The 22,444-nt window shown below is 44.5% G+C and overlaps 1 protein-coding gene and 1 non-coding gene across 15 annotated transcripts in view; one reads left to right on the plus strand and one right to left on the minus strand.

Moving 5' to 3' along the window:
- Nucleotides 1–442: 442 nt before the first annotated feature.
- On the minus strand, nucleotides 443–524 carry trnal-uag (transfer RNA leucine (anticodon UAG)). The gene has a single exon. It is a non-coding gene; the product is annotated as a tRNA-Leu (tRNA).
- A 2,130-nt stretch (nucleotides 525–2,654) lies between these two features.
- The window catches only part of eef2k (eukaryotic elongation factor 2 kinase), a 57,661-nt gene continuing 37,871 nt past the window's right edge, over nucleotides 2,655–22,444 (plus strand). For 4 of the 14 annotated variants that reach the window (XM_078240559.1, XM_078240567.1, XM_078240570.1 and 1 more), the window contains exons 1-3: nucleotides 14,310–14,462; nucleotides 18,014–18,280; nucleotides 21,142–21,189. In XM_078240559.1, coding sequence (XP_078096685.1) covers nucleotides 18,068–18,280; nucleotides 21,142–21,189 — 261 coding nt within the window. In that variant the 5' untranslated portion in view covers nucleotides 14,310–14,462; nucleotides 18,014–18,067. Of the gene's footprint in view, nucleotides 3,810–4,136; nucleotides 6,541–9,377; nucleotides 9,526–14,242; nucleotides 14,649–18,013; nucleotides 18,281–21,141; nucleotides 21,190–22,444 lie in introns of those variants that run through there. The other 10 variants (XM_078240566.1, XM_078240573.1, XM_078240561.1 and 7 more) reach the window with 9 other exon arrangements.

Raw genomic sequence — 22,444 nt, forward strand, 5'->3', positions numbered from 1 at the left:
CACAAGTAGGCTTACATTAACACTGCAATGACATTATTGTGAAAATCTCCTAGTCGCCACACTCCGGCGCCTGTTCGGGTACACTGAGGGAGAATTTAGCATGTTCAATACACCTAACCAGCACAACTTCCGGACTGCGGGAGGAAACTGGAGCACCCGGAGGAAACCCACGCAGACACGGGGAGAACGTGCCAACACTCCACAGACAAAAGTTAAAGTTTATTCATTAGTCACAAGTTGCCTTATATTATTAACACTGCAATGAAGTTACTGTGAAAATCTCCCCCAAGCCGGAAATCAAACCCAAGTCCCTGGTGTTTTGAAGCAGCAGTGCTAAGGTTACTGGCTGACTGTGCACTATCATTTTAGCTGTTTTTAAAAAAATTCAAAAGTAAATTATATAATTCTTTGAAGGGTAATATAAATATAAAAAATTTCCCCTTGGCAGCGGTGGGATTCGAACCCACGCCATCGAAATGACTGGAGCCTAAATCCAGCGCCTTAGACCACTCGGCCACGCTACCGCGGTGCGAAAGGCGCTTCCCGGCCGGTATTTGCCCGTCTCCGCGCAGCCGCACTGCCTCCCCGCCTCAGATCCTCCTCCCTCAGGTTCAGTTTCCCGCGGGCGGCGGCAGCGCCGTTACTCTGTGGCCCGGGAGCCGGGAGCCGGGTATCGGCACCTTCACCGCCTCAGCCTCGGCAAGTTAGGAGGGAGTCGAGGTTTCACCGTCCGGTTCTCCTGGGGTCCTTAAACCATTATACACAATTGGGATGAATTACATGCGCAAACTACAGTGGCAATCTCTCTCTGCCATTTCCATGAACTGATATGAATTCTCCTAGCGCCAGCACACCATTTTCTGTAGTAATGTGATTGTATTTTTTTTAACTTTTTATGTTATTCGGCCGGTGGGCCGAGATGCGCGGTTGGGGGGGGGGGGGGTGAGTGAGTTGGGGGGGGTGAGTGAGAGTGGGGGGAGAGGGTGAGAGTGGGGGGAGGGGGTGAGTGGGGGGAGAGGGTGAGAGTGGGGGGAGGGGTTGAGTGGGGGGATGAGTGGGGGTGTGTGTGTGTGGGGGGGGGGGAGGGGGTGTGGGGGGGGGGAGGGGGGTGTGGGGGGGGGGAGGGGGGTGTGGGGGGGGGGAGGTGGGGGGGGAGGTGGGGGGGAGGGGGTGTGTGGGGGGGGAGTGGGGTGGGGGGGGGAGTGGGGTGGGGGGGGAGTGGGGTGGGGGGGGGTGGGTGGGGGGGGGGAGTGGGGTGGGGGGGGGGGTGGGTGGGGGGGGGAGTGGGGTGTGGGGGGGGTGTGGGGGGGGGAGTGGGGTGGTGGAGTGGGGGGGGAGGGTGGTGGAGTGGGGGGGGGGAGGGTGGTGGAGTGGGGGGGGGAGGGTGGTGGAGTGGGGGGGGGGAGGGTGGTGGAGTGGGGGGGGGGAGGGTGGTGGAGTGGGGGGGGGAGGGTGGTGGAGTGGGGGGGGGGAGGGTGGTGGAGGGTGGGGGGGGGAGGGTGGTGGAGTGGGGGGGGGGAGGGTGGGGGGGAGAGGGTGAGTGTGGGGGGAGGAGGGGGGTAAGTGAGTGGGGGCTGTGGGGGGAGTGAGTAGGGGGGGGAGAGGGTGAGTGTGGGGGGAGAGGGTGAGTGTGGGGGGAAGAGGGGGGGTAAGTGAGGGGGGGTGAGGGACGGGGGAGTGGGGGCTGAGGGGGGGAGTGGGGGCTGAGGGGGGGTGGGGGGAGTGAGTTGGGGGGGAGGGGGTGAGTGAGGAGGGGGAGGGGGTGAGTGAGGAGGGGGGTGAGTGAGGGGGAGGAGGGGTGAGTGAGGGGGAGGAGGGGGTGAGTGAGGGGGAGGAGGGGGGTGAGTGAGGGGGAGGAGGGGGGAGTGGGGGGGGAGTGAGGGGGAGGAGGGGGGGAGTGAGGAGGGAAGGGGTATTGAGGAGGGAGGGGAGGAGGGAGGGGGGAGTGAGGAGGGAGGGGGGAGGGGGGGGAGTGAGGAGGGAGGGGGGTGAGTGAGGAGGAAAGGGGATGAGTGAGTGAGGGGGGTGAGGGAGGGGGGAGTGGAGGGGAGTGGGGGCTGAGGGGGGTTGAGTGGGGGAGGGGGTGAGTGGGGGGAGGGGGTGGGGGAGCGGGGTTTGAGGGGGAGGGGAGGGGGGTGAGTGAGGGGAGAGAGGAGGGGCTGAGTGAGGGGAGAGGAGGGGTGAGAGGGGGGTGAGTGAGGGGAGGGGGTGAATGAGGGGAGGGAAGTTAGGGGGAGGATTGGGTGAGGGAGGGGGGAGGAGGGGGTGGGGGAGGGGGTGAGGGAGGGGGAGGGGGGGTGAGGGAGGGGAGGGGGTGAGTGAGGGGAGGGGGGTGAGTGAGGGGAGAGGAGGAAGGGGTGAATGAGGGGAGAGGAGGAGGGGGGTGAGTGAGGGGAGAGAGGGGGGAGTGCGGGAGTGATGGAGAGGGAAGGTGAATGATGTGGAGCTGGAAGTTAATGGAGTGAGGAAGAGGGACAGGTTGGTTGCCTGAAATAAAGGAGTGAGCATTGGACAGGGTTACAAGTGCCTTTAGGGTTGGTATCAGGAGTTTCCTCTTGGTAGAGAATGAGATGGTGGCAGTAAAAATAATTTAAAAAATACTCCATTCACAACAGGGCTCGGTGTTCCAGGTGGATTAGTTCAGGACGTAGCTTCTCGACTGGGTCTGCGGCAAGTGGTGATGGAACCAACAAGAGGGAAAAACATCCTCATCCTCACTGACCTGCCTGCTGCAGATGCATCTGTCCATGACAGTGTCAGTAAGAGTGATTGCCTGCACAGTCCTTGTGGAAACAAAGTCTCATCTTCACATTGAGGATACCCTCCTTCATATTGTGTGGCACTACCAGCATGCTAAATGGGATAGACTTCGAACAGACTGAGCAACTCAAGATTGGGCACCCATGAGGCGCTATGGGCCATCAGCAGCAGCAGAAATGTACTCGACCACAATCTGTAACCTCATGATCCAGCATATCCCCCACTCCACCATTACCACCAGATCAACCCTGGTTCAATATAGAACCAATAGCAACACCAGGCACACCTAAAAATGATGTGTCGACCTGGTGAAGCTACAAAACATGACTACTTGTGTGCCAAACAGCATAAGCAGTCAGTGATAGACAGAGCTAGGCGATCCCACTACCAATGGATCAGATCGAAGCTCTGCAGTCCTGCCACATCCAGCTGTGAATGGTAGTGGACATTTAAACAACTCACTGGAGGAGGAAGCTGCACAAATATTTCCATTCTCAATAATGGAGGAGCCCCCAGCACATCAGTACAAAAGATAAGGCTGAAGCATTCGCAACAATCTTCAGTCAGAAGTGCTGAGTAGATGATATACCTTGGCCTCCTCCAGAGGTCCCCTGCATCACAGCTGTCAGTCTTCAGCCAATTCAGTTCATTCCATCAAGGAAGGGTTGAAGGCATTGGAAACTACAAAGGCTATGGACCCTGACAATATTCCAGCAATAGTACTAAAGACTTGTGCTCCTATGCCCTTAGCCAAGCTGTTTCATTACAGCTACCACACTGGCATCTACCCAGTAATGTGGGAAAATTGCCCGGGGATGTCCTGTACACAAAAAACAGGACAAATCCAACCTGACTAATTACCACCCCATTAGTCTACCCTTGATCATCAGTAAAGCGATGGAAGGGGTTATCAACAGCGCTATCGAGTGGCACTTGCTCAGCAATAACCTGCTCACGGATGCCTAGTTTGGGTTCCGCCAGGCTCACTCAGCTCTTTGACCTCATTACAACCCTGGTTCAAACATGGACAAATGAGCTGAATGCCAGAGGTGAGGTGAGAGTGACATCAGGGCAGCATTTGACCAAGCATGGCACCCTATGTATGCCCTAGCAAAACTGGAATTAATGGGAATCAGGGGGAATACTCTCTGCTGGTTGGAGTCATACCTGGCACAAAGGAAGATGGGACTAGTCAGGGATGATCAGCATGGATTTGTTAAAGGAAGATCTTCCCACACAAATTTGATTTAATTCTCTGAGAACGTGACAAGAAGGGTTGATGAAGGTAGTGCAGTGGGTGTTGTCTGCATGGATTTTAGAAAGTCATTTGACAAGGTTCCACATGGTCAAAAAAGTCCCAGGGCATCCCAGGGCCCATGGGATACAGGGTAATGTGACAAACTGGATAAAAAGTTGGCTTAGTAACAGGAAACAGGGTAATGGTCGATGGATGCACTTGCAAATGGAAAGTTTTTCAACTGGTGTTCCACAGGATTCAGTGTTGGCACCCTTACTGTTTGTGTTATATTTTAACAATTCGAACATGGGGGGTACGATTGAGAAATTTGCAGATGACACAAAGATTGGCCGAGTCGTGGGTAGCTATAATCTCCAATGTGATTGGTGGAGTGGGCAGTAAAGTGGCAGATGGATTTTAACACAGAGAAGTGTGAGGTCATGCATTTAGGGAGGTCAAGCAGTTATAAGGAGTACACAATAAATGGGAATATACTAAGGGGATAGATGAAGTGAGAGATCCTGCCGTACAAGTACACCAGTCCCTAAAGGCAAGCGGTTTAAGTAGAAAAAGAAGGCAAATGAAATGGCAGAGGTATAAATGTAAAAGTAAGGATATAATGTTGGAATTGTATAAAATACTGGTGAGGCTACAACTGGAACATTGTGTACAATTCTGGTCACCACATTACTGGAAAGATGTATTTGCTCTGGGCATTGATGAAGCAGCTAAAGATAGTTGGACTTAGGAAACTACCCTGAGGAACTCCTGCAGTGATGTCCATTGCCTTTCTACGTGACAGTTAATCCTATCTCTCAGGATTGATCCATCTCCAACAAGAGAGGATCTAACCATTTCCCCTTGACATTCAATGGCATTACCATTGCTGAATCCCCCAATGTCAACATCCTGGGGGCTACCTACCATTGACCAGAAACTGAACTGGACTATCCAAATAAATACCGTGGCTACCACAGCAGGCCAAAGACTAGGAATCTTGCACTTAGTAATTCACTTCCTGACTCCCTAAAGCCTGTCTACCATCTACAGGGCACAAGTCAGGAGTGTAATGGAATACTCCCCATTTGCCTGGATGAGTGCAGCTCTAACAACACTCAAGAAGCTTGACACCATCCAGGACAAAGCAGGCTGCTTGCTTGCTACCCCTTCCACAAATATTCAATCCCTCCACCACTGATGGACAGTGGCAGCAGTGTGCACTATTTACAAGATGTGCTGCAGGAACTCACCAAGGCTCCTCATGCAGCACCCTCTAAACCCATGACCACTATCATCGAGGACAAGAGCAGCAGCTACCTGGGAACACCACAACCTGGTTCCCCTCCAAGTCACTCACCATCCTGACTTGAAAATATATTGCTGTTCCCTCACTGTTGCAGGGTCAAAATCCTTGAATGCCCTCCCTAACAGCAATGTAGTTGTATCTACACCGTGGGACTGCAGTGGTTTAAGAAGGCAGTTCACCACCTTATCAAGAGGAACTAGGGATGGGCAATAAATGCTGGTCTAGCCAGCGACACCCACATCCCATAAATTATTTATTAAAAAATGATATGCATTTATGTGGTACCTTTCACAACCACTGAGCATCCCAAAGGGCCAATTAGGTAGTTTTGAAATATAGCCACTGTCATAATGTAGGAAAAATAGCAGCCAATTTGCACGCAGCAAACTCCCACAAACAGCAATGTGATAATTAAGATATTGATTGACTTGGAGACAGGAGTGTTATCAACAGGGCCAATTTAACAAGGGCTAATGTCCTTTCTTATCCATAATTATTGTTATCTGAACCAGGACTGAGAAAAGAGACATTCAAAATAAGGTATGGTGGGTCAGGAACAAGAGACCATAGGCTAACGCTGGTGAAAGGAAAATTCAAGAGTCAAGACAAATGATAAGAAGAACTTCACTCAAACATTGACATTCGGAATGGCCCTTCAGATAGGTTAGTACAGACGAGAACCTTAAACTCATTGAATATTCACTATCATGTAAGAAGTGAGAATTAAAGGAAAAGTATTTTCTCTTCAAATTACAATTCCACATATGCTGATTGAGACAAAGAAGATCCTTTGGAATAATCATAGAACTACAGAATGATACAGCACAGAAGAAGGCAGTTTGGCCTATTTGCCAGTGTCAGCTCCTAGAGCTATACGAGTTGCACTCCCCTCTGTTTCCCCATTGCCCAGGAAAGTTCTTCCTTCAAAGTTTATGTCCATTTCCCTTTTGAAAGCTATTATTGAATCTGTTTCCACCATCCTTTCAGGCAGTATATTCTAGATGACAACAATTCGCTGTGACTGACCTGCCTGCCAGTGGAAAGGGTTTCACTTTATTTATTCACACCTCTATCAAGTCACCTCATAACCTTAAATAAAAACAGAAAATGCTGATAATACCAGTCTGGCAACATCTATGGAGAGAGAAGCAGGTTTTATATTTCGGATTTGTGAACTTTCATCGGAACTCCTTGTAACCTTCTTTGCTGTCAGGACAATAACTTATTGTTGCGAAAGGTGCTGTATATGCAAGATATTTTTGAAAGATGTATATATTTTTAATTAATTTCTATGGTTACAGTTCAATATTGATGTTTGGAAGCTTCAGCAAGTGTCAGGGAATCATTTTGCTGTTCGTTCAAGATCAAAAGGCTCCTGTGATATACAGAATGGAATCGTTAGCTAAAACAATTTGAAGAAAACATTTATATGTATTATTTATGTTATATGCCAGGGCAAGAATAAAAATGTCAAGAATGTGGGTTCTCATTTGAGAATGGTGTAAAAACAAAAACTTGAAAGTATACCTAGATTAAAAAGGACATAGACTGTTAAAAAAAAAGGACCTGTTCCCTATTTTCATTCTCACTGGATACGACCCGTGCAAAGTGTTTCATTTAGCTCCTGATACCCTCCAGTGTTGCTGTGGGAAAAGAGTGGATTCTTAAGTCGCTGTTAACTCAGTGTTAGTGATACTGATGGCAGTTGTTCATTCAGCAGCTATGAATCCTCAATAGCTGAGTGTATGCTGTAAACACAATTAGTTTGATGAAATGTCAGATAATAAAATATTCAATGTAGCATTTTTGTTTATGCTCTTGTCAGGACTAGTATTATCTTACTCATTTAGCAATGAGTAGGATAGCAATAATTCATATTTAGGATCTTGTAACTAAAGCATAACTTGCATTTATATGGCACCCTCAGAGTAGTGAAACCTCCCAAGACACTCTGCAGGATCATTAGTAGATAAAGTTCGACACCAAGTCATGTAAGGAGGTATTAGGCACAGGTGATCAAAAGCTTGGGTCAAAGAAGTAGGTTTTAGAACATAGAACAGTACTGCACAGAACAGGCCCTTCGGCCCACGATGTGCCGAGCTTTATCTGAAACCAAGATCAAGCTATCCCACTCCCTATCATCCTGGTGTGCTCCATGTGCCTATCCAATAACCGCTTAAATGTTCCTAAAGTGTCTGACTCCACTATCACTGCAGGCAGTCCATTCCACACCCCAACCACTCTCTGCATAAAGAACCTACCTCTGATATCCTTCCTATATCTCCCACCACGAACCCTATAGTCAAGCCCCCTTGTAATAGCTCCATCCACCCGAGGAAATAGTCTTTGAACGTTCACTCTATCTATCCCCTTCATCATTTTATAAACCTCTATTAAGTCTCCCCTCAGCCTCCTCCGCTCCAGAGAGAACAGCCCTACCTCCCTCAACCTTTACTCATAAGACTACCCTCCAAACCAGGCAGCATCCTGGTAAATCTCTGCACTCTTTCCAGCGCTTCCACATCCTTCTTATAGTGAGGTGACCAGAACTGCACACAATATTCCAAATGTGGTCTCACCAAGGTCCTGTACAGTTGCAGCATAACCCCACGGCTCTTAAACTACAACCCCCTGTTAATAAAAGCTAACACACTATAGGCCTCCTTCACAGCTCTATCCACTTGAGTGGCAACCTTTAGAGATCTGTGGATATGGACCCCAAGATCTCTCTGTTCCTCCACAGTCTTCAGAACCCTACCTTTGACCCTGTAATCCACATTTAAATTAGTCCTACCAAAATGAATCACCTCACATTTATCAGGGTTAAACTCCATTTGCCATTTTTCAGCCCAGCTTTGCATCCTATCTATGTCCCTTTGCAGCCTACAACAGCCCTCCACCTCATCCACTACTCCACCAATCTTGGTGTCATCAGCAAATTTACTGATCCACCCTTCAGCCCCCTCCTCTAAGTCATTAATAAAAATCACAAAGAGCAGAGGACCAAGCATTGATCCCTGTGGCACTCCGCTAGCAACCAGCCTCCAATCCAAAAATGTTCCATCGACCACCACCCTCTGTCTTCGATCAGACAGCCAGTTACCTATCCAATCGGCCAACTTTCCCTCTATCCCACACCTCACTTTCATCATAAGCCGACCATGGGGGACCTTATCAAACGCTTACTAAAATCCATGTATATGACATCATTTTAAGTAGATTTAAGGAGGGAATTCCAGAGCTTAGGGAACGGCCACCAATGGAGCAATGAAAATTGGGGATACAATAGGCCAGAATTGGAGAAGTACAGAGATCATGAAAGGTTGTAGGGCTGGAGGCAGTTATAGAAATAGCCACCATCTCCTTAAATCGTGGTGTGAAACATGATACTTACAGTGTTGATTTGTGAACTTATTGGTGTCCAGAAATACTTTTCTCCTCTCTGTTCACCATAGGAAAATGTTCTTTTGGGTTAATTCTTGTAGTCAAAAAGACTACATGGTTACAGAGCAGAATAAGGAATGGTGTCTCATTTTATAGGAATTAGGAACAGGAATAAGCTACTCAGCCGCTCGAACCTGCTCCTCCACCATTCCTGGCTGATTGATTGCAACTTACTACCTACTCCCGATAACCTTTTACCACCCCTTGTTTATTAAGAATCTATCTAGCTCTGTATAAAAATATTCAAAGACTCTGCTTCCACAGCCTTTTTGAGGAACAACCGTCTGAGAGAAAAATATTATCCTCATCACTGTCCTGAACAGGCAACTCGTTATTTTTAAACAGTGACTAGATTCTCCCACAAGAAGAAACATCCTCACCACATCCACCTTGTCAAGACCCCTCGGGACCTTGTATGTTTCCATTTTGTGTACTACAGCTGTTTGTGTTGTTAATAGTTGATGTAAACCTCCATCCAGAGAAATAAAAACAGAAAATGCTGGAAATACTCAGCAGGTCAGGCAGCATCTGAGGAGAGAGAAAAGAATTAATGTTTCATGTTGATGACCTTCTAAAGAATACTGGCTACAGCACCTAACCAGGGCTTTTGTTTTTTTTTTAACATTACAGGAGCTTGTTTCCACTTGAGGAGCAGGGAGCACTGATTTCTGATGATGTCCTCAGAGTTGCTTCAGCTTCCCAATTTGCTCATGTTGATGGCTGACCAGTGTGAGCTGCTTGTTGAAGGTGTCCTGTGATCCGTGCAGTCACTGCCGCTGTGAGTTTGACTTTGCTCTGTTCTAATAGCCAATGGAACTGGCTTGTGTGGAGCAAAAACTCTGGCATAGACCAGTGCGATGTAATTCTGTGCATTAATTTGTTGACGAAAGCAAAATGCTGCAGACGCTGGAAATCTGAATGAAGAGAGAAGATGCTGAAAATACTCAGTAGGTCAGGTGGCTTCTCTGGAGAGAGAATCAGCATTAATGTTACAGGTCTGATGAAAGGACACTGAGCTGAAGCATTAACTCTGTTTCTTTCTGAACTGCTAGTATTTCCTGCATTTTCTGTTTGTAATAACTTTGTTGAGTTTGGCTGTGGCCAGTTTGTAACTGGTAGCATTTGAGAGTTGCATTGGCTGTTGGTCTTTTGGATCATATCTTGAATTTTATTCACAAAGCAAGTCCGTTTAAGTTTTTATTTTTTGGGGTGAGAGTTTAGTAACAACTGCAGCACACTTTTAAGCGCATTAATGTTTGACATTTGAAACATACTCTCCAAGAGGTCACAGATTCTGGTCTGGTGCCTTATCTGAACATGGTGTGCAGCTGTGACATTTGAACTGCTTGTCTCATGCTGTATCTTTCACCCTTATGCCGAGACCATTAAGAATAGTGAATGTAGCTAAATGAATATATGAGACAAATTCTAGAGATTGTACAAAGCAGGGAGTTTTAGCTTTGAATGTAATGTCGTTTAGTCTGACAAAGATTTTAGCATGTGCATAATTCAGAATAGCATTACAGGGAATGGGGCAGATTTGCTGATTTTCCTTAAGCGAAGGGATTATGCACACAATTTGCATTTCTATATTGTTAATGTAATAAAACATTAGACTGCACTTATTAAAGGAACACGACCAAACAAAATTTGACACCAAGCCACACAAGCAGATATTAAAATGTATGGTCAACGAGATAGGTTTTCAGGAGAGTGGTAAAGGAAGGAAGAAATGGAGAGGTTTAAGGAGGGGATTCCAGAGGTTAGGACTCAGGCAGCTGACAGCACAGCTGCTCATGGTGGGGTGATGGAAATTGGGAATGCACAAGAGGTTTGGAATTGGAGCAATGCATAGATCTCACCGGCACATAGGGCTGGTGGAGATGGGGAGGAGCAAGGCCATAGAGGGGTTCGAAAACCAGGATAAATATTTTAAGATCGAGTTTTTAATACATCAGGGTGTATTCCCTGGAAATAGTGAGGCCAGTAGGAATGATAGTCAGTTTTGTATGCCTTATCTTTAGAAATGTATTTCTTCATTGAAGCTGCACTGCCTGATAACTGTATATACAATATATAGTACCACAGTCCTCTGTGACAGAACTGCAACAGACTGCCAGGCAGTTAAAAAATATATGAGTGCTTAGGAACACAGGGTATAGGAGCAGGAGTAGGCCATTCGGCTTTTCAAACCTGCTCCACCATTCGATAAGATCATTGCTGATCTGATTATGGTCTCAACTCCACTTTCCTGTCTGCTCCCCATATCCCTTAACTCCCATCAAAAATATAATTCAGTCTTTAAGTAAATTCAATGACCTAGCCTCCACTGCTTTCTGAGGAAGAGAATTCCACAGACTAACAAATCTCAGAAAATATTTCTCTTCATCTCTGTCTTAAAAGTGAGACCTTCTAATTGTGCCCCCTAGTTCTAATCTCCTCCACAAAAGGAAACATCTGCCTGGTATCCACCCTAACCCTTAGGATCTTTTATATTTCAATAAGATCATCCCTCATTCTTCTAAACTCCAATGGGTATAGACCCAGCCTCTTTCCAGGAATGGGTTGAGTGAACTTTCTCTGAACTGCTTCTAATGCAATTATATCCTTTTTCAAATAAGGAGACAAAAACCATCCCCAGCACTCCAGATGTGTTCTCACCAATGCCCTGTCCAGCTTGCATTTGTAGAACTGCAGAAAGGTTACACTGCAAAAAGATGCCATTCAGCCCATTCTGTGCTCTGGTCTAAAAAGAGAAAAAAAATGAGCCACCCATTTTAATCCCATTTTCCAGCATCTGCTCCGTTGCCTTGCAGATTACAGCACTTCAGATGCAGATCCGGATACCTTTAACATGAGTTCAGCATTTCAGCCTAAATGACCAACTTAGGCAGTAAATTTCAGACGCTCACAACCTTGAGTGAAAAGGTTTTTCGTCATGTCTCCTCTAATCCTTCCACCAAGCACCTTTAATCGATGGTCCCTGCTAATTGATCTCTCGGATAGGGAAACAAGTCTTCCCTGTGTACTCTGTCTAGGCCCCTCATAATTTTGTACACCTCAATTAGATCTCCCTTCAGCCTCCTCTGTTCGAAGGAAAGCAACCCTGGCCTATCCAGTCTCTCCTCATAGCTGCAATTTTCAACTGGCAACATGCTTGTAAATCTCCTCTGTACTCTTTTCAAGAGCAGTTATGTTCTTCCTGTAGTGTGTTGACCAGCAATGTACACAACTACCAACTGTGATCTAACCAGTCTTTTATACAGTTCCATCATTACATCCCTGCTTTTATAAAGAACAAAGAAGAACAAAAAAATAAAGAAAATTACAGCACAGGAACAGGCCCTCCAAGCCTGCACTGACCATGCTGCCCGACTTAACTAAACCCCCTATGCTTCCGGGGACCATATCCCTCTATTCCCATCTCATGTACTTGTCAAGACGCCCCTTAAAAGTCACTACCGTATCCGCTTCCACTACCTCCCCCGGCAACGAGTTCCAGGCACCCACCACTCTCTGTGTAAAAAATCTGCCTCGTACATCTCTTTTAAAACTTGCCCCTCGCACCTTAAACCTATGCCCCCTAGTAATTGACTCTTCCACCCTGGGAAAAAGCTTCTGACCATCCACTCTGTCCTTGCCTCTCATAATCTTGTAGACTTCTATCAGGTCTCCCCTCAACCTCCGTCGCTCTAATGAGAACAAACCAAGTTTCTCCAACCTCTCCTCATAGCTAATGCCCTCCATACCAGGCAACATCCTGGTAAATCTTTTCTGTACCCTGTCCAAAGCCTCCACATCCTTCTGGTAGTGTGGCGACCAGAATTGAACACTATATTCCAAGTGCGGCCTCACTAAGGTTCCATAAAGCGTCAACATGACTTGCCAATTTTTAAACTCAATACCCCGGCCGATGAAGGCAAGCATGCCGTATGCCTTCTTGACTACCTTCTCCACCTGCATTGCCACTTTCAGTGACCTGTGTACCTGTACACCCAGATCCCTTTGCCTATCAATACTCCTAAGGGTTCTGCCATTTACTGTATATTTCCTATTTGTATTAGACCTTCCAAAATGCATTACCTCACATTTGTCCGGATTAAACTCCATCTGCCATCTCTCCGCCCAAGTCTCCAACTGATCTATATCCTGCTGTATCCTCTGATGGTCCTCATCGTTATCCGCAAATCCACCAACCTTTGTGTCGTCCGCAAACTTACTAATCGATCCAGTTACATTTTTCTCCAAATCATTTATATATATTACAAACAGCAAAGGTCCCAGCACTGATCCCTGAGGAACACCACTTGTCACAGCTCTCCATTCAGAAACGCACCCTTCCACTGCTACCCTCTGTCTTCTTTGACTGAGCCAGTTTTGTATCCACCTTACCAGCTCACCTCTGATCCCATGCAACTTCACCTTCTGCACCAGTCTGCCATGAGGGACCTTGTCAAAGGCCTTACTGAAGTCCATGTAGACAACATCCACTGCCCTACCCTCATAAATCATCTTCGGCACTCCCTCGAAAAACTCGATATATTCAATATCTCTCCCAATAGAGTAAAGCATTCTATATTCTTTCTTGACCACATTGTCTACCTGTTCTGCCACCTTCAAGGACCTGTGGATATACACTCCCAGGTTTCTCACTTCCTCAGTCCTTCTCAATATCTTTCCATTTATTGAATATTCCCTCGCTTTGTTTGCCCTCCCCAAATGCATTAACTTACTTTTCCAGATTCTGTTTGTCACTTCTCTACCCACTCAACAAAACCATTGATATCATTCTGGATCCAACAGCTATCACAATCAACTACACTGCCATTTTTGTCTTTGGTGTTTATCACAACTCCAGGATGCCTCACTACACTTAACTGTCAATGCAGTCATTAACAGGGCATAGCAAGATCCCAAAAGAAGAACGTATAATCTGCTTTTGTGATGTTGGTTGAGAGATAAATTGCCAGGACACTGGTCTTCTTGGAAATTGCGTGATAGTAAAGATCTGTGATGCATACCCGTGAGAGCAGTCAGGGCCTGGGTTTAATCCCCTCACCCAAAATACGGGTTACAACAGTATTTATACTTAATTGGAGGTAAAATGCTTTGGGACGTTCTGGGAAATTGTAAAAGGTGCTATATAAATTCAATTTATTAACACCAAAGGAAACCCTTCTGGCAGTGCCAATAATAATAATGATGGTTGGCTTAAACTGCATTTTAAGGGGCCTTGGTTTTACGGAAATTTATTTTGCCAAGCCTTTGTTTGATTAGTTTAATTTAGACTATAATGTAATGTGCAGGTACAGTGCAATTTACATGGTTGTGTGACGTGGTAAGTTTGAAAACAACCTTTTCATGAGAGGCAAGTTCCATTAATTTGCTGCTTACAGTATATGTATTTTGGGGCAGCAGTAAGCCCATTGCACAGGTCTTTGATTTAAGTGCAGCTCAACAACACTTGAGGCTGTTGTTGCCTCCTGTTTGTGTTCAGACACAGGCTGGTTGTGGGAGGGTATGAAATGTTCTCGCTGGAGCCGTGTGTACGTGCAATGTAAGCTGGCGCGCTGTGGAGAGAGTACATTTGCTGAAGCCCAGCCCTCTCACTGGGCGGGACAGCAGCCGTGTGAGCGGGGAGGGGACATCTGAATGTCTCTCCCATGCCTTCCGAGTCAGCCTGCAAGCAGACCCTCCTTGACAGTAGGCGTTCAGGTATTTGGGATTTAATGAAACTGCCCAGTCTTTTGCATCCGCTGCATTTGCTTGTCGGGTTCCGAGACGGGGTTAAGTGATTGTCGCTTTCAAATCTGCTGCCACGTTGTCGGCCGCTTTTGTATCAATTTATTATTTGCGGATTTTTTTGGTCGATTGCAACAGCCTTTGGAAGCGGTGTAGTGAGTGAGTATATAATATGGACGTAATCCAGCGTGCAATGCATAAACAGCTTTGGGTATTATCTCTGCACTATGAACAAGGGAATAGGATATGCAAGTAAAATAACCACCAGTTTCCTGCACGTTCCGTAGTACCACTGAAGCAAAATTTTATTCAAAAATAGGAAGTAGTGAAATATTTCAAACAGGCAGCAATTCTTGGCTTGGCGTTTAAAGGCTGCACCAAGTGGTGCCAGCTTTAAAATCGGGAATAGCGTTTGTCACTTGTATTCAAGTATGATATTACAAATACATTTGCAGTTTGGGTTTATGTTGCGTTTCAGTATTAGTTACTAGTTAGGCAGAGGCATTTAGTTTGCCAAAAAGAAGTTGAGAGGAGCCTTGATCCAACTCCTTTGGGGCTGCAATATGGTTGTAAACAGGTTACCTCATTCCAATAGCCAGTATAAAACTAGAGTGTTTAACAAAACCGGTAACCTCCCAAAGAGGGTTGCAAATAGACCTCGCACCACTTCAAAGGGAAGTATTTATCTGGCTTGGAATACCCCGCCACCCCCCTCAGAGTATTGTTATTGATTAACTCCAGTGAGAAAGGAGTTGCAGAATGTCTGACTGAAAAACTTAAGTGGAGTATTAGGAATAGAAATTAGAAGGCTAAAAGATGAGGTGAAATTGAAGAAAATAGAAGTTATATTTAACTATTTAATCTATATAATTCAATTATGAACGGTGTATTCAATGCTGAAGGCAACGTTAAGTTGTTGCCTGGCTTCTGTTGCACTGACAAATATCCTTGGGAAAATTTTGAAGATAATGTTGCAAGAATGTCTGTTGGTGAATGTGGGTAAAGACTCAATCCTAACTCGAAATGTTGGCTCTATTCTCTCACCACAGATGCTGTCAGGCCTGTTGAGATTTTGCAGCATTTTTCTATTTTTTTTGTTTCAAATTTCAGCATCCACAGTATTTTGCTTTTATAATATGAACAAAACCCTAGGGTCTGAATGTCTATATCCTCGGGTGCTGAGGGAGATCAGAAATAAATCCTATTCCTGTAGCAGCTTTCATTACCTCAAAGCCCTGCGGTAGTTTGCAGCCATTCAGAAGAATGCAGCAGCCAGTTTACACACAGCTCGGTCCCATAAACACTGATGCATTAATTAACTAGATAATCTGTTTCTGTTGTGGATGGTTGAAGGATAAATATGACATCCACCCGAGAGGGTACATGGGACCTTAAAATCTCATATGAAGATCATTGCCTCTAACAGAGGAGCACTCTCTCAGTCTGCACTGTGGTGCTGGATTAGATTACATGCTCATGTTACTGGAGTGGGGCTTGAACACACAACTTCCTGACTGCAATAAGAGTGCTACGATTGAAACATACGTGACACCTCTCTCTTTGGAACAGCTCCATAGAGACCATTTGTGGGGCACTATATACTGTCATGAGAGCATAGCTGGCTTCCAGTAATGTTCGAGTATAGGAAATGGACAAACATTGTACCAATATACTTTAAAGGTGGAACAGATATAATGCAGGAAATAATAGGTTATTAACTAACAAAAATAACAGGTAAAGTAATGAATTCTGTGATTTATTATTGCCACCTATATTAGTGTACAGTGAAAGTATTGTTTCTTGTGCGCTATACAGACAAAACATACCGTTCATTGAGAAGGAAACGAGAGTGTGCAGAATGTAGTGTTACAGTCATAGCTAGTGTGTAGAGAAAGATCAACTTAATGCAAGGTAAGTTCCATTCAGAAGTCTGACAGCAGCAGGGAAGAAGCTGTTCTTGAGTCAGTTGGTACGTGCCCTCAGACTTTTGAATCTTTTTCCCGAAGGAAGAAGGTGGAAGAGAGAATGTCCGGGGTGTGTGGGGTCTTTAATTATGCTGGCTGCTTTGCCGAGGCAGCGGGAAGTGTAGACGGAGTCAATGGATGGAAGGCTGGTTTGTGTAACGGATTGGACTACATTCACGACCTTTTGTAGTTCCTTGTGGTCTTGGGCAGAGCAGGAACCATACCAAGCTGTGATACAACCAGAAAGAATGTTTTGTATGGTGCATCTGGGTAAGTTGGTGAGAGTCATAGCTGACATGCCAAATTTCCTTAGTCTTCTGAGAAAGTAGAGGCTTAGTGAGCTTTCTTAATTATAGTGTCGGCATGGGGGACCAGGACAGGTTGTTGGTGATCTGGACACTTAAAAACCTGAAGCCCTCAACCCTTTCTACTTCATCCCCATTGATGTAGACAGGGGCATGTTCTCCTTTACACTTCCTGAAGTCGATGACAATCTCAGATAGTCATCGACTTCCTGAGGTTGATGACTATCTCCTTCATTTCGTTGACATTGAGAGAGAGATTATTGTCGTCAAACCAGTTCACCAGATTCTCTATCTCTTTCCTGTACTCCGTCTCGTCATTGTTTGAGATCCGACCCACTAACATGCAAATTGGTTTTATGTTGTCAGAGATTCTGGAGAACTGCTTCACATCATAAGTGATATTTCAGGTGCTGCTGGCTACGTACTGCCTTTACTGTGTTGGAGATGAAGGCAAAACCTACTGCTCCTTGACACCAGTTCTTCCTCTACCCACTATACAGTCAGGGTGATTGTGGCGCCTTCTCCCGAATGCTGCTCGGTGAAGTCTCTATGCCGCCTTGCTGAATGTTGTTCTCCTGTTTCTCTCTGGAGGGGTTCTTCCTCTACCCACTATACAGTTGAGGAAGTGGCTTCAAGAAACATCTTTAAAGTTTTCTTATAGCAGCTGAGTGCTTCATTCTGCAATGAGAAGTTCCAGAAATTGAATACGTCCTCTCTATTTGGGACATTTGCAAGCTAGAGCATCACTAGGTTCTTAATTTACTTTATTGATTTATAGCTCCACCTTTTTACTCCCTCAGTCACGTATTGAGGCTTCTGCCAGCTGTCACCCAGCCTCGCTGGTTTCAGTTAACAAGTTTTGACTATTCAGCAATCTGGACTGTCCTGCCCTTCTGGGAGGAGTAGGTTGTGTGATAGAGAGCCGCATGTAAGGGAAGGTAAAAATAAAGGAATACATTTGTTACATTAACAGATGGATCTGGAATTAATTTAATATGCCTATCTGATTGAACGATGATTGGAAAAAGAGCATGTGCAAATATTTTGTGACTATTCCTCCCAAAGAACCAGAAATTAAAACAAAAGAGTAACTGTATAACACATGCAAACTTGAAACAAAAACATACGTGCACTCACTGAAACTTTTAAGGTCTTAACATTGTACTTTCTAGCTTTTTTTAAAAACATCCAGATGTGAAAAAAAATTGACTGTGTCGCAAACGGATGCTGAGATAATCTGTTTACTTTGTAACAGGTGAACCTACTTTGCAAAACAAAGCTGTAAGACTGGGGATACTAACAGTTAAGCATGGCAGAGGACGATCTGATCTTTGCCATAGAAGGAGTTGGCAATGGAAATAGAGATTTGAGAGAGGATAGTGATGATGATGAACAGTATCTGATTTGCCCCATTACGGATTATGATGACCATAAACCAAATAAGATCTGCAACCACAATTTTATGAAGAACAATTTTTGTGAAACCTCCAGCTCCCCTCGAAAGTCGTCTTTTAATGTTAAGGTATGGTTTGTTGATCCCTCGTTTTTGCTTTTTTTTCTCCTCACCCCTGACTGGTACATTCCATGCATGATTACTAACAAATATTGCTTGTGGTATTAAAAAGCATTTACTGCAATCAATGAGAGCCTTGTATGAGCATTTGCAAAGGATTATACCGTTATAAACAACCATGCTGTAACCTGCAAGGCTATGGACCAGGTGTTGAAAAATGGGATTAAAATAAGTGGCTAGTTTTTTTTTCTCTTTTCTGGTCAGCACAGGCATGAAGGACCGAATGGCCTCTTTCTTCACTTTTCTATGATTCTGTGGTTCAATGCTTTCATTTATTGCAGCAAATGTGTTTTAGTAATATAGCATTTGCAGTATTTTTTTCAAATAGGTTAAGTGGATTGGCCATGATAGATTGCACCTTAGTGTCTAGGAGGATTAACAGGGTAAATACATGGGGTTCCGGGGATAGGGCCTGGGTGGGATTGTTGTCAGTGCAGGCTCGACGGACCGAATGGTCTCCTTCTGCACTGCAGGGTTCCTGTGATTCTATGAAAAACTGAGACTTTATTGTATCCACCACATATTATGCTCGTTTTGGTTCCTTGCGATTGCAAAGGTTAGAGAACATTCATTTTAATGAGCCTGATATCCAGGTTTAGATGTTTACAGGTAGGCCTGTCAGTAATTAGGGGAGACAGTGGCATTGTGATAATGTCACTGGACTAGTAGGAGGGCTGGACTAGGCTGATGCTTGCGGGATACAGGTTCAAATCCCACCGTGGCAGCTAGTGGAATTTAAATTCAGTAAATAAATCTGGAATATAAAGCTAGTTCAGTAATGGTGCCCATTACAACAATTGTTGCAAGAACCCATTTTGTTTACTAATGTCCTTTAGGGAAGGAAATCTGTCATCCTCACCAAGTCTGAGCAATTCTAGACTCTCAGTTAAGTGTTTAACTCTGAACACCCCCTTCAAAATGGCTTAGCAAACCACTCACTAAAGCTAGTGATGCCCAAATGCTGTGAAAGAATAAACAAAAATAATTTTCTTGTTGGAATTGACGAGTTTAGTTGTACTGTATCCTTAGCAAGAAATTGCACTGTAGGATATTATTAAGAAACACTTGTATGGAATTCCTTTTTTTTTTAAAAGACCCCAACATATTTGAAGTAAATCCGTAAGTTAATAGCAAAGGAATTTCATTTTACAAAAGAATGTTAGCTTTTGTTACTAATATCACGCAGTGGGATTTCAATCTGCATTCCTCCAGATGAATTTATTATGGGTTTGAGGATTTGGCAATGGTGAGCATGTGTGTTTTGTGAAAACTAATGGGGTAGGTTTGCTGGTAATTTAAGGACCTTGTGTTTTCAGAAATACAGCAGTGGGAAGACCCATCTATTGCTTTAAAATAAAATGAGAATTTTGAGTTAGTTTCCTCAAATTGGGTTCTAACTTCCAAACTCCATTATATTGGGAACTACCCGAAAGATGCACTAAGGACCCCCACCCAGAAGCGCAAATTTCCCCATGGCAATTGCCCTGCCAGGGGCAATTTAAATCGCAAACCGTTTTGGATAGTTCCAACTGAGTTACATCAATAGTTACAAGAATTAGAATCACTTAACTATTGGGAAAGCACTGCACAGACCCACACCAACACACTATGGGACTTCCCAGTCCCTTAAGCGACTGCACGCCCTGATGGGGAATCGCCAACCCATGGGTTTTGCCCACTCCTACAGGGCATCCACCCCCCCCCCCCCCCCCCCCCAGCTAGTGCCATAGGAAAGGGGCCAGGGCCTCCTTGCATCCAACAGAGTGGCAGTTGACATGAGGCCCCATGGATGCACTATACTGCCTGGCTTTTGCCGACCCTGTGTTGGAAGATCAGCCGAGATAAAAACGAGGAGTGGAGTGTTAATTTGACTCTGATTGCCACTCTGAGCAAGTTCAGGCCCATTGTAAACAAAATTAATAAGAATCCATGTTGTCAGGTGGGACTTAGTCTTATTTTTCACATTGAAATAACAGGTTTTTGTAAGAAACAATTGCTGATGTATTTTTCAATACAATGTCATATTTCCTTTAAAATTTGTTTTTCAGCAGCTAGTTATTTCAGTAGTATTAGAATAATGCTTTGTTCTTGCAATAATACTGTTCATTAGGCAACCCCAGTATCTGAATAATGCTATATTGCTTAAGCACTATCTGCACCAGTATCAACTGATGACACTTTAATCTCTGCAGTCTTGACATCTATTTTACATCTTGTTTGTTGCTGCATTAAGGAAATTTTATTGATGCATACATCTGTCATGTTTATGTCAGTTGATTGTTGTCTCGGGAATTACGTAAGACTTCTAGTTATCTGTTCTTGTGAGATGCAATAGACCAAGGTCTGTAAACAAAGGGGAACCAACACTGAAAACACCCAACTTGCCAGAAATGTTTCAGAAGATTTCAAATGTTAAAACAGATGAAAAAATAGGAGTACCCCATTTTAACCCTAAAATATAAGAATGTTTTTAAAATACTGAAAACATTTATCCATTTTTACATGTATATTTGTATTTCATTTTTTAATCGCCTCACTATGAGCTCAGAAAAATAACTTGACAAAATTATAGCACTTCGTCCAGTAATCAGTCAATTAACTTTTCTGGCTCGGGGTCATTTAAAAACAAGAATAATCTTTAAGTAGTTTTGGCTGGATGAACCAAGTATATGGATGGGCACTTTCTCATATGACTAATGAAATATGACTAAGCAAGAGATAGCACTTTTGTTTCCAGTAAGAATTGCCTACAATTGTTTTTTTTTTAGTAAATTTTTGTATTTCTAAATTATCTTTCATGTATTCTTCAGAATCACCAGACCCCTCCTAAGTTTGGCTCATTAACTGACCGCGGTCGGGTAGGTCTTATATCTGTAATCATTTCACTGCGTAATCTGCAGTTACACTGCCCTGCTCCAGACCTTTTTATCTTGCGGTGTATGTTTCCCTGCATGTCCTTGTAAATTTTCTTTTAATGACTCATTTAATTCTGGTCTTAGTTCTTGCCATGATTGAATCAAGACTCATCTCATTTTCCTGCAGCTCAACATTGTAGAAAACTCCTATCTCTCTGGAGCTTTTCTTTCCTTCCACAGACTTAAACCTCAGCATCTCTCTCCTTCTTTAAGCTTCTATTTAAAACCATGCTTTGTGACTAAGTTTTTGTTACCTGTTCTAATATCACTTTATGTGGTTTAGTGAAAATTTTATTGAATGCTCTGTGCAATGTTTTGCTTTGTATAAATATACATTGTTATTGTTTTCAGGATTAGAAATCCAAACTTGACATCACCTATCACTTGTCTGATTTGTCACATGTATTGTCACATGTAGGGTGGCACGGTGGCACAGTGATTAGCACAGCTGCCTCACAGCGCGCCAGGAACCTGGGTTCGATTCCCGGCTTGGGTCACTGTCTGTGCGGAGTTTGCACTTTCTCCCCATGTCTGCATAGGTTTCCTCCCACAGTCCAAAGATGTGTGGGTTAGGTGGATTGGCCATGATAAATTGCCCCTTAGTGTCAGGGGAACTAGCTAGGGTAAATGCATTGTGTTTTGGGGATAAGGGCCTGGGTGGGATTGTGGTCGGTGCAGACTCGATGGGCCGAATGGCCTCCTTCTGCACTGTAGGATTCTATGATTCTATTCTATTAGTATACAGAGAAAAGTATTGTTTCTTGCGCACTATACAGACAAAGCATACCGTTCATAGAGAAGGAAAGGAGAGAGTGCAGAATGTAATATTACAGTCCTAGCCAGGTTGTAAAGAAAGATCAACTTAATGCGAGGTAGGTCCATTCAAAAGTCTGATGACAGCAGGGAAGAAGCTGTTTTTGAGTCGGTTGGTATGTGCCCTCGGACTTTTGTATCTTTTTCCTGATGGAAGAAGGTGGAAGGGAGTATCTTTGGGGTGCGTAGGGTCCTTGATTATGCTGGCTGCTTTTCCGAGGCAGTGGGAAGTGTAGGCAGAGTCAATGGATGGGAGGCTAGTTTGAGTGGTGGACTGAGTTTCGTTCACGACTCTTTGTAGTTTATTGCAGTCTTGGACAGAGCAGGAGCCATACCAAGCTGTGATACAACCGTTCCTGATTTTGCACATAATTTGTCTCACAAA

The sequence above is a fragment of the Mustelus asterias genome, chromosome 23 (genome assembly GCF_964213995.1).
Source record: "Mustelus asterias chromosome 23, sMusAst1.hap1.1, whole genome shotgun sequence".
NCBI classification, from domain to species: Eukaryota; Metazoa; Chordata; class Chondrichthyes; order Carcharhiniformes; family Triakidae; genus Mustelus; species Mustelus asterias.